This window comes from Triturus cristatus, chromosome 6, assembly GCF_964204655.1.
Source record: "Triturus cristatus chromosome 6, aTriCri1.1, whole genome shotgun sequence".
Lineage (NCBI taxonomy): Eukaryota > Metazoa > Chordata > Amphibia > Caudata > Salamandridae > Triturus > Triturus cristatus.
The window spans coordinates 822,301,626-822,313,897 of NC_140589.1; the positions used below are offsets into that span (position 1 = coordinate 822,301,626).

The following is a 12,272-nucleotide window of genomic DNA, read 5'->3' on the forward strand; positions in this document are numbered from 1 at the left end:
AAGAAGAAGAGAAGATCGAGCGGAGATCATCGACCTTTCGCGCCAAAGACCGGCCGGACAAAGGCCCCTGCAGGTGACAGGCTCCAGGCGACGGGATGATCCAAGCTGAAGAGGCAGAAAGGAAAGCCGGGGGAAGCTGACAGACCGGACCGGAGAAGGGGACGCAAGGACGCTACACGGCATTTCGCGCCGTTGGTCGGAAGGAAAATATGCGGCCATTCACCCCTGCCCCATCTGTCGGCGAGGGTACGGGCAGGGTCCACCACAGACTGAGGCTCCAGGGCACTTGGAGCCACTACGGCGGTGCCCGGAGCAACAGGAGCAGATTGTGAGCAGGCAACTGGCGTACACGAACCACGCGGGGGTCGGTGCGGGCGGCGGTGCCCCCGAACGGAGGAAGACGGGTGCGGGCGGCAGTGCCCCCTTAGCGAGCCCGGAAGCAAGATTAAAGGAAGAAGGTAAGGAGCGGGGCTGCGCGAAGCAGGGGTATGGCCGACTCAATGTGGGAAGAAACTACACTAGAACTAGAAACTAACCACACTAGTCCCCTGCCCTCTCCCCCGCCGCCCCCCCCCCCGCTTCGCCTCTTAAAAGTGACCCTCTAGGCAGTGGAGACGTTGACGTCAAAGAACTCCTCGCTGGCATGTGCAGAAAAATTAGAACGAAGTGACGCTTCTGGTGGCTGCAGCTGCTGTTCCGTGTTGGGGCGGCAGTGCCGCCAGTTTACTGCCGAGGGCGCTGCTCCCATTCCGGGTCGAGGTATCCACGCACCTAGCAACAACAGCATGTAACATAAACACATTCCTCCCGGCATAACTTTTCGACTGGAACCTCGCGTATAAACTATGTTTAGGATACATCTGAAAAGTTTTAAAGAAGACGCACTACGTATCAAGGGGGGTCACGCGAACCGTTTGTAAAAATGAGCTCACCGCAAGCGTTCCGGGGGAACTAGATTTGCGAAGATTGACATGAATAACAATAATACATCGTGCTAAATATACCGATACACAAGGCCACCATTATTTGTTTATATGGATAGGAAGGTTAAGCGATGTGCCCAGAATCACAGAGTGCGTAATGATAGGGATCGATTGCTGGCAAATGTAACCCATCATTGATTACTGCACGAAGATCCTTTAAGGTGTCACATTTCTATACTGGAATCTACGCATTATCAAACTCAGTGAGTCCCTAAAATTCATGTTGAAAGACTGTATAAATATGCCACACGTAGAACGTATTCTGCTCTGAAAGTTGACCTGTTCGACAGGACAGACAAGTTCGTGCTCTCCAAATACGGGCTGTGTAAAGATTCCCAATTATACCTTATCAGTAACTTCAAATCATCTCTGGCCACCTAACTGTTCACTACTGAAGATTTAATGATTTGTGACTGCCGCCTCCTGCCTTGATCTCCCCCGCTAGGAATCCCCACAAACATTCTTTGAAATCCTGAAGGGGATGGCGCAGCGAACAAATACCATCTAAATTACAGGTATACATCAAGTTAGGGGATACTTAAAAGGTACAAGACCAAGAACTTTAAGTTAGGCAGTATAGTTTAAGAGCGCTTGGTGTGGGGAAGCATACACACGGGGCCGGACAAACGGAATAGTGGGGAGTTTGTATTGAATAATAAGAAGGGATTTCTAGCCAAAGTAACCCTTTTGCATCAGTAATGAAGGTTCTGATAAGCTATATGTTGCGGGATATATGCAGTTCCGGGATGAAAGTTACTAGCTCACTATTCTATATTGGGAGTTAAAGGTATAAATTCCAAGTAACAAAAGATGGCTCGTTGGAACACAGCAGTCTGCTGATCGGTTTCCATCATATGCAGTCTGCAATCTAATTGGTACACGCGCTTTGCAGCAGGCGTGTTATCCCTCTGCACTACCGTCCCCTAAGGCAAATCCTCAATGTTACAAAGCACCGTTTTCTCGGCAAGAAGAGAATTAATCACACGAGTTTTCTTGACAATTATGTGAGGCTGGGTAATTGCCGGCGGGAAGACACGCTGAGAAACGCTGCAGCAGGTGATGGTGCTTAAAAAGAGTAAACCTTCAGCAGGTGCTTAAAAAGCGTAAAGCAGGTGCTTAAAAAGCGGAAACCTTCAAACACGGCGCCTTTAGGAAGCCAGCACCCGGTGCGGTGGCACCGGTCGCACCGCCCTACCGTACCACGATAGGGGCCCGAGCACACCGCACACGACTTACAAGGAATGGAGATGGTATAGCGGTCACGAACAGCGGTTATGAATGCTGTGTCAGAGGCAATCAATCATAGGAGCAAATCCGCGTTTAGGAAAGGACACATAAGCCAAGGGACGGAAAGGGTAGGAGTCACAGGTCATTCAGACCGGTAGGCAGTATAGTTTAAGAGTGCGCAGGGTGGAGAAGCACGCACGCAGAGTCGAAAAGAAACAGCATAGGCGGGAGCTTGTCTTTAAAGATAAGAATCGATCTATAGCCATAAGAAAACCCTGTGGTGACATTAACGGATGCGATAATAAGGTGAATATGGCGGGGGTTATGCAGTTCTGGGAGGAAAGTTAATAGCTCGCTATGCCTCATGGGGACTTTAAGGATGAATCGCAAGTAACGAAAGGAGGTATCTGTCGAAAGCAGTAATCGGCGGACCCGGTTACATCATACACAGTCTGTAATGTACTTGGTAAACGTGCCTTGCAGCAGGCATATTAACCCGCTGCGCGGTTAGCCCAGTAAGCTAAAGTGAGTGGGGTTGGGCACCACGCACGTACGCACGGGGAGGCAAGCATGTGTCTCAAACAGAGGGCGACGCAGTCAGGAGCGGCATTATGCTGCAAGGCGCCCACCCCGCTTTGCCCCACCGGAGGGGCAAGGCCAAACCAATCCATCCACCTCCAGCAGATAAAGAGAGGGGTTCAACGGTTGGCTCGCTTAACAAGGTCAGCGCTGAAGCACCTGGTTGTGAAGCGAATCAAATTCGAGGCTGGTTTGACACAGCATGACAAAGGACACAACTACCTCACAAGTCCCAGCACCTGACAGAATTCCATTCAGAAAGAAGCAACCTGTACCACCGGTTTAAGTTACCGAACCATCAGCGATAAACACACTTACATGGGGTACCTAGGGGGGGTTTGGCTCTTGAGAGACCCTCCTTAGCTAGAACAAACCGGAGGTACAGTGGCCAGCGGATGCGCAACCGGCTTATCGTTGTAAGAGGATCATCTCACAGAAGTTTGGTGTGCAAGATACGGTTAACAAATATATATGGCCCCATTGCAGTTAATAGAAATCCTACATCCAATGAGGCAATAGTGCAGTAAACAATATTTGAGAGATGTTTTTCTCAGACGATGTTCCAGGGCCTTGGTATTCAGTTACACAAGTAAAACAGTAGGATTTTCTTTCGTACTAAACAAAGATCTGGGAGTGGCAGGTCACTGCAGATAGAAGGCAAGTTGGCAAGAAACATCAGAGCGGAAAATAAGCATAGTGGTGGTACCAGGTATAGTGGGGGCAGACAGGCAGTGCGGGCGAGGCTTTCCCGAGGTGGGTAGGACAACCCAGCTCTGGGTGTCATATTAAATGCTAGACATTTCGAGTTGAGCAGGACCCGGACAGGGCGGGACAAGAGCTACCGTTCGGGTAGAGGAGGGCCCCCGTAAGAAAAGTACACCAGGCTGGCCTAGAAAAACAGCAGAAAGGTACCAAGACAGCCTGGGGGCTATAACAATCCAGATTACCGGAGGAACAAATACACAGCCAAGGCCAGATGCCAGCAAAAAGGCCTGGCGATGGGAGGGCGGCATCCTGCAAGGCCTCATCGGGGCACGCACCACTCAGGGCCCACAGGAGCAAAATGGCCAACCGCAGGAACGCCCGACTGAACTAAGGAAAAAAGCAGGGCGGAGGTGGTAAAGGGAGCAAATGTTGACCATACAGCTCCAAATACCGCGTAAACGAACGGGAAGTGGGGTATACGGCCTCCCCAGCGGCTGAAGGGTAGTAGAGACGTGCTTGGAGACAGAAAACAGGTGCGGCTCCAGAGAGCAAGGAAACAATTAGTCTGCATAGTGAGGGATTGCTGCGAATTGAGGCAGGCAAGCCCTGCCCGCGAGAGGCATAACCATTCGCTTACGGTCAAAGGCACAACGACATATTCCTGCAACTTGCGCTGAGGCACACGCCACCGATCAACCAGCCTGGTGGCAAAGATGGGCAAACCAATTCCCCTAGTGTCAATTACGAAAAGCTAGTCCATTATACCTGCTCCACACACTGAGCATAGTGGAGAGGGTGAAGCTAGAAGGCATAGAAAAATCCAGAAGAGAGCTACACACCACCAGGGCCGAAGCCTGCAAGGCCCCGGGGTGGACGTCAGGCAGCATGGGCCGATAAACTGGTAGTTGGGGTAACACCTGGAGGAGGGGGTACACCACTCGGGGATAGGAAGAGACAAGTTCACGCGGATCATCGTGGGCATATTCGAGCTAGGAGGGGGCAAGTAGGTCGCGAGGCTAGGTCGAGCTAAGGGGGGAGCTCCCTCCGATCGAAAAACCGTAGGGAGCGTGGCGGAGCTGACACGAGGAACCTAGTAGAGAACAAAATTACTAGGAGATAGATGAAAGGCTCGCAGGGTGTCCTTGTCATGACTCACGGCAGGGGCACTGGGGGAGCCATTGGGCGGCGTGCCGCCAGACAAAGAACAAAGATGACACTCCCGCAGTACCCCGGGGATGCCTTACGGCAGGGGTACAGACGGAGAAGATGACGAGGACCCCGCCGCAGGAAAATAGAGTAGATGCTCAAGTAAGGTCCTTGGGATGCCAAACGGCAGAGACCGCTGGGAGAAGGGAGGGCCCCTGAAAGGATACAGGACGAGCGGGACGGCACTTGCAGCCCGGGCATGCCCAGAAAGGGACACCCTCCAATCGGTAGCAAGTTGAAGCCTAGACCCGTGAATCGAAACACAGGGATTGGGGCCCCTCTCTCCTCTCCCAGGCAATTGAGGCGGCTGGGTCCAGAATGCGAATAGAAAATGATGAACAATGGATAAAAATGAAACATGGTCATTGAAGGACTATAATAAGACCATGAGTGTTGAAATTTGAAACATGAAGATTTCCTGTTAACAAAATGTTTGTTGTGAAAATAAAACTGCGACCTTTTCAGGCACCAAAAAGTGGTCAAGTGCTAATTAAGGGAAAGCGCGCAGCGATGGCAACAAACATGGGGGAGTGGGGAGGGAGTGCTCGCCGCCTGGACGGGGTTAGGACCCGGGCCGGGGAAGGCAGAGCCGGACCCGATCGAGGCCCGGGTAAAACGCCGGCCGGCGGCGGGACCCCCCCACGCCACGCCCCCCGCAATTAAAAGACCCGGCTAGGCCGGGGAGGGCAGGGATAGGCCCGAAAACAACGGAAGCTCCCCCCCCCCAATCAGGGGGCGAGAAGGATAGGCAAGGGGGGGGTTAAGAAGGGCCAACGGCCCGGGAAACCACATTTCGAATTTCCCCCCCCGCAAAAGAAGAAGAGAAGCCCACCCACCCACACCGAAGGATACGGGCGTCGCAGCCGTAGGGGGGAAGGGTAGCGGAGCTGACACGAGGAACCTAGTAGAGAACAAAATTACTAGGAGATAGATGAAAGGCTCGCAGGGTGTCCTTGTCATGACTCACGGCAGGGGCACTGGGGGAGCCATTGGGCGGCGTGCCGCCAGACAAAGAACAAAGATGACACTCCCGCAGTACCCCGGGGATGCCTTACGGCAGGGGTACAGACGGAGAAGATGACGAGGACCCCGCCGCAGGAAAATAGAGTAGATGCTCAAGTAAGGTCCTTGGGATGCCAAACGGCAGAGACCGCTGGGAGAAGGGAGGGCCCCTGAAAGGATACAGGACGAGCGGGACGGCACTTGCAGCCCGGGCATGCCCAGAAAGGGACACCCTCCAATCGGTAGCAAGTTGAAGCCTAGACCCGTGAATCGAAACACAGGGATTGGGGCCCCTCTCTCCTCTCCCAGGCAATTGAGGCGGCTGGGTCCAGAATGCGAATAGAAAATGATGAACAATGGATAAAAATGAAACATGGTCATTGAAGGACTATAATAAGACCATGAGTGTTGAAATTTGAAACATGAAGATTTCCTGTTAACAAAATGTTTGTTGTGAAAATAAAACTGCGACCTTTTCAGGCACCAAAAAGTGGTCAAGTGCTAATTAAGGGAAAGCGCGCAGCGATGGCAACAAACATGGGGGAGTGGGGAGGGAGTGCTCGCCGCCTGGACGGGGTTACGTGCATGCAACTCAAGTGTGGAATCACATACGTTTTTGTAAATCCACAGAATTACCATAAAATTACCCACAATACAATGGGTTGTTTTTAGTTCAGTTCATGAAACCGGGGAGCGTATGTATTTATTTTATTAGTTACTTTGTCACAGGGACTCTACAGAATGAATACCATGCCTGTTTTGTGTCCGGAGGACTTACAAAGCTTCCCAACAGACTCTGCCTACAAGACAGTGGCTGCAGTAATAGTAATTCAGATCAAAAGCACAAAGTGATGACGGTTCACCATTGGATGCAGATCAGGGATGCCGAACAATCCATGTTCTTGAATATAAGGCATAGCCTGGTTCTCCTTTCTGTCCTTTTTAACACATTAATAGTTCTTAAATGTTTGCACTCAATGCTCTGAGCATGCAGCTCCAGCTTTTCTACATCTAACAAGCATTCGCAAAGCCAATGTGTGAGCTATTGGCTTTGTCAATATCTTTTAGCCATGTTGTATAGCAAAGCAAATGGCTTTAACTTAATGAAAGGCGAGACCTATTGCATTTTTAATGCTTGTTCTAAGTTGAGGTCAACTTCCAATAAACCCAGCACCGCTCCCTCTCAAACATACCAGCAGTATTCACCACTGTTAACAGTGTGGAAACCGCCCCCACCCCACCCTAATTGTATGCAATACTAATAAGCACCAGCAACTGGTCACAACAATGAAAACCCGAAAAAAGGGCAACAAGGCTAATAATCAGACCCTAGGCACAAAGCAATCACTACAAATGCATGCATGGAACTACACCTTGCAAAGAAGTCTATATATAAAAAAATAGTCTTAAATGTTATGCAGCCAAAAAAAGTTGCATCAATGATCAATCCAGTCTTCAAGTATTTTAAATGGATATTTTGTCTGAGGTCTCGTTCAGTATTACTCAAACTTTTGTTCGCACAGGTAAAATATATATTATTCGTGGTACTGCACTGACGATGCTGTGTACATCAATTTATAACGTTTGCTGCAGGCATATTTATTGCTTATTTCGCTAGATATTTTTGACGGAGGAGCTTTGATGGCTTTCAAAGTGCACGAATAAGAAGCCGAAAATGAGCGACTCTGTGGTAGTCATATCACCTCTCAATATTGTACAGTAAAGCAAATACACCCAATTTCGCAAGCGGTTAGGCCCAGGTTGGGAACAGAAGGTGGGATTTGTTGAAGGGCTATAGGAGCCAAAGAGGAACTTTTTGCACTTTGGTTTAGTGTAAAGGCACGTGGGGGGGCGGGGCTCGGGGTCGCTTTACAAGCGTCTCGTCGAAGCTTGGATTCCCACACTGGGCAGCAAACAAAAGGCAATCAGGAAGCATTTGAGGGCAGCCCCCTGCGTGGCTTTCTAGTCAATCAATCAGGTGGAACTTCTCGGCAGATCATGGGCGCACTTCCGGAGCACAAGTGCACTTCTTCACAGTGGGAGAGGTCGCCAGGCACCTCTCTCAGACGCAGCAAGAGCCCCTCCCAGGGAAGGGGTGCCGGGCAGGCTGGGGTAGATAGTCACTCACTAGGAGGGAAGAGGTGTTTGGGGGAAATAACAAAGGAGATGCATCAAGTGTGTACCAGGCCGAGCTGCTCCACTCCGACTTAAAAGGTGGGCTAAAGAGCTTAAACTGGGTCACACGGATTGTTCAATGCAACATAGAAGTCTAGGACCAAAAACGGCTGGGCTTCTAAGCAGATACAACACGAACAGGATGCCATTCTGCAGAAGTAATTGCTCGTTATTGCAGAGGCCGCCCCCGCAGGGGGCTCGAGGGCCGACGCCATAATGGCCGCCAGAGCCCGACAAGGAACAGGAACTGGTTCTCACCAGCGGGAAGCGCCGCAGGTCGGAATGCCCTGAGGCCCCCGCCCTCTCCCTTCCAAGAACGAAGCATTTGAGGGCAGCCCCCTGCGTGGCTTTCTAGTCAATCAATCAGGTGGAACTTCTCGGCAGATCATGGGCGCACTTCCGGAGCACAAGTGCACTTCTTCACAGTGGGAGAGGTCGCCAGGCACCTCTCTCAGACGCAGCAAGAGCCCCTCCCAGGGAAGGGGCGCCGGGCAGGCTGGGGTAGATAGTCACTCACTAGGAGGGAAGAGGTGTTTGGGGGAAATAACAAAGGAGATGCATCAAGTGTGTACCAGGCCGGGCTGCTCCACTCCGACTTAAAAGGTGGGCTAAAGAGCTTAAACTGGGTCACACGGATTGTTCAATGATACATAGAAGTCCTGGACCAAAAACGGCTGGGCTTCTAAGCAGATACAATACGAACAGGATGCCATTCTGCAGAAGTAATTGCTGACAGAATGATTTATGACCAATGATTTACGACCCATGATGTAGGGCTGCTGATTTATGGGGATCAGGCAGAGTGATTCATGGCAACAAAGTAAGGGCCAATTGTGGCAGAATGATTTATGATGCATAATGATTTATGGCCCATGATTTATGATGTCCAGCTGACAATGCGTGACATCACATTTGTAATAATGTGTGACAACGATTTATGACCACGGCCTCCAAGGGGTGTCAGGGGGAGTTGTACAAGTGTGATTATGTAATAAAAACTGCGGCCAACAATTACCACCACATACGACGATTGTTAGCTGTTTTTCTAGTAATGCAGATGCACAAATATGGTACGGTTCCTGGAATGGGCGCAGTGCGGCCGTTATACGGTCACACGCATGGCATAAAGTATGGCTAACAACTGTGCCACTAAATGATATGAGAGATTGTAAACAGTTTGTTTTTGCTTAAATGCAGTTTGATATTTACTGCAAAACTCGGCATGAGCAAATGACTCGTGGACGAAATCAGTGGAATGCGGGTCACAATAATGTGCACATTGGTTCAAATTATCGCTTGAAAACATCGAGCTGGGCAGTTTTTAGAGTAAGCATGTGTTCTCTTTTGTATGTTTAACATCGCGCTTTCTCCGTAGTGAAAAATCAAAGTGCCTACACGGAGTAATGAAGGACAGAGTGTCACGCCGCCAGTAAAAGAGCCAGTCGTTGTGAGCGGGCCTAAAAGCGGACAGAGCGGCAACAAGGAGGGATTAAAAAGCATCCCTCACAATAGAAAGGCTGCGTTTAGCATAAGCTATGACGCAAGCCAATGGAAAGAAGGGGCGAGGCTTCAATTCCCCTTCGGAAACCGTACTGATTCCAAGAGGCCTTCGCATGGCGAGGGCAGCGCTGCTAACGCCAGGCGAAACCTAAAGAAAGCTCTATGAGACAGCTAGCGCTGGCCGCGCCATTTCACTTTTTTACCTTCTGGGAGACAGGGGTTGGACAAGGTGAACAACAGGAGGGAGCCTGAGAGGTAGGCAGTGGACAACATGGGAGGAAATGGAATAGTTATTAAGAAAAAGTGCTATGACGTGGCCATTGTAGGCTGTGTCATATCACTTTTTTTGTTATGACTGGTGGTATGTAAGGCAACACCGACAACAGGAGGTTGCCGGTGAAAGGGATAAAGCAACACGGACACTGGTGGGGGTTTGAACGGGAGGAAGGAACACAATGTAGGGGGTTGGAGGGAAAGAAGCACAGGGAAGTGGTACGGAAAGAAGCAGCGGGGGAAGAAAATTAATAGAATAGTACCTGAAGCCCTGCGAACAACAAATGGACAGCGGAAGAACACTAATAAAAGTAAATCAATAAGTACTTGGTTGCTGCCTCAAACTGTTGACCAGGAAGTGGCATCGAGAAGCGCTAGCCAATTAGGAGGCTTAGAGTGACAATGAAGCCAGAGAATGGTAAACAATGGGTGGGTTCCAAGCCGGTAAACAATACCTCTGTGCAGCAACATCCCATGCTCTGTAGGCAGAGAAGACCTGAAAATGGAGTCTTTGATTGCTAATAGATATGTTTATACTTCCGATGCATAAGAAAGACACAAGGACCAGATCCACAAGTAAGAGGACCCAGAAAGGGTATAGAATATTCTTGAGACGTTGTAGAAGGAATTAAATTAAAAGTATTTTTTTCTCCACTGCATGGGAGCCTTTCTGTCCCAACTTCTAAGGGCATTGTGAATGATCAGAATATAATAATATTATGTGAGACAATTTAATTGCCGAGTATAATCTGGGTGGAATAATAATGTTTAGGTGTAACAATATGAGCCAATGAATGCATTGAAGTCTGATTGTATCAGTTGAACGATTTTTCAAGGGGGAAATGATGTAGTATATTTCCCGCCGGTTGAATCCGGGGAGAGGATGTGGTCCGTCGGCTGCGCTGCCGCCTCTGGTGCAGGAAACCAGGGTTTGAGCCTCGAGGTCGCGTCCATATCCTGTGATTCTGGGCAAATCACTTAATCTCCCCGTGCCTGAATGTGTAATGTAACTACGGTGCTATGTAAAGCGCTCCAATACCTTTGGGTCGAGGTCGTGCTATATAAATATGCAAAAAAAAAAAAATCTGAACTACATCGTGAGTACATATTCATTAAAATGAATTCAAGTAAGCCTTTTATGCTGTGGAAGTAATGTCCCAGATGAAGGTAATGTCCTAGATGCAAGTTTCATAGTACCTGTGGCTTGGGAAGCAATGTCCAAGATGCAGGCACCGCAGTACCTGGGACTTGGGCAGTAATGTCCAAGATGCAGGCACCGCAGTACCTGGGACTTGGGCAGTAATGTCCAAGATGCAGGCACCGCAGTACATGGGACTTGGGCAGTAATGTCCAAGATGCAGGTGCTGCAGTATCTGGGGCTTGGGAAGTAATGTACCTGGTGCAGGTAGGTAGGCAATGCAGTCTTCGTGCGCAGAATTTATTTTATGTAAACACAGCAAAGTTTGCACACGTGCAAATTCAATGGATGAATTCAGAAAAGTGGAAAGTGCGCTCTTCCTTTAGGCTGTTAACACAGATGTACCTTGTCCCATTTTGTGCGGATTTCGTCCACCGTGAGGTTGGTGTAAGGATTGCTAGAAGTGATCCTGATGCTGTAACTCTGGATAACCTTCTCCACCTCGGATTGGATTGATAGAATGGCCTGTCTCTCGCCGTCCGCCTCGGGCAAAGTGGCTTTAAACTGCTCATGGGCTGTGATCAAATTCTACATGGAGAAGTTGAAAGAAAAAAACAGACAATGAACAACTCAAAACATGGAGATGATTCACATAGGTTCATGGACATTAGAGCAAGTTATTGCTTGTGAAATTAAGGTTTTACCCTTGTGGATTTTAATACATTTCACAAACATTTCTATGGTAAAAACGTATAGATTGCACCTGAGGTGTTACATTACTTCAGCACATGGTCGCGTTCTGTGCTGGGACCACCATTATTGACTGTGCCCGCCATAGAGCACGGCCGTGTTCTGAATTACAAAAAACAAGTATGCACATTGGCCGCCAGTCTTTTAGCTTTGTTAATGCTTATTTTCTTTGTGTCGCAGTTTTGGAAAAAATGTATTGTTGGGAAGCTGCCTGGCCCTCAATAATCTTGAAAAAGAATTGGGTAAAAGCAAAAATATATTTTTTGGTATCAAAAAGCATGCATTGTCATTAGTAGTTCCTAGCACTAAAGGGAACTACTTTGTGTGTCTGTGCTCCTTGTGAAACAGCAGAATACTGCCACTCACAGTGACGTCAGCAAATGGCTGCAGTAGTCTGACACCCTTCCCCATGCCGTATGCTATAGCGGGCAAAAGATAAATGCGAATAACAAGATAACAAGCCAAACGGATCAAGAGTGTTGGCTGGAAACCTCTATATGTGAGTATATTATACATTTAATTTTAGAAAAATCGAAAAGTAGTGGGTAATGCTCAACCTAAAAATGTGCCGTGCCCAGCGCAAGGGCAAAGGAAGACACAACCTGAGAACTGCAGTGGGTACAGGCCAGCAGCAAAACAAGGGCCCGTAGTTTCAAACAGTCAGTCCGACTTCCACTTCAGGGGAGTGGGCCGGATTTTCAGCAGGATCAGGAATCTCCCTACAGGCGGGAGCA

At 49.1% G+C, this 12,272-nt stretch overlaps 1 protein-coding gene across 1 annotated transcript in view; it reads right to left on the reverse strand.

Moving 5' to 3' along the window:
* The window catches only part of ACTN2 (actinin alpha 2), a 266,246-nt gene that overhangs the window by 43,244 nt on the left and 210,730 nt on the right, over positions 1-12,272 (reverse strand). The window contains exon 15 of the mRNA XM_085611425.1: positions 11,194-11,376. Coding sequence (XP_085467551.1) covers positions 11,194-11,376 — 183 coding nt within the window. The remainder of the gene's footprint in view (positions 1-11,193; positions 11,377-12,272) is intronic.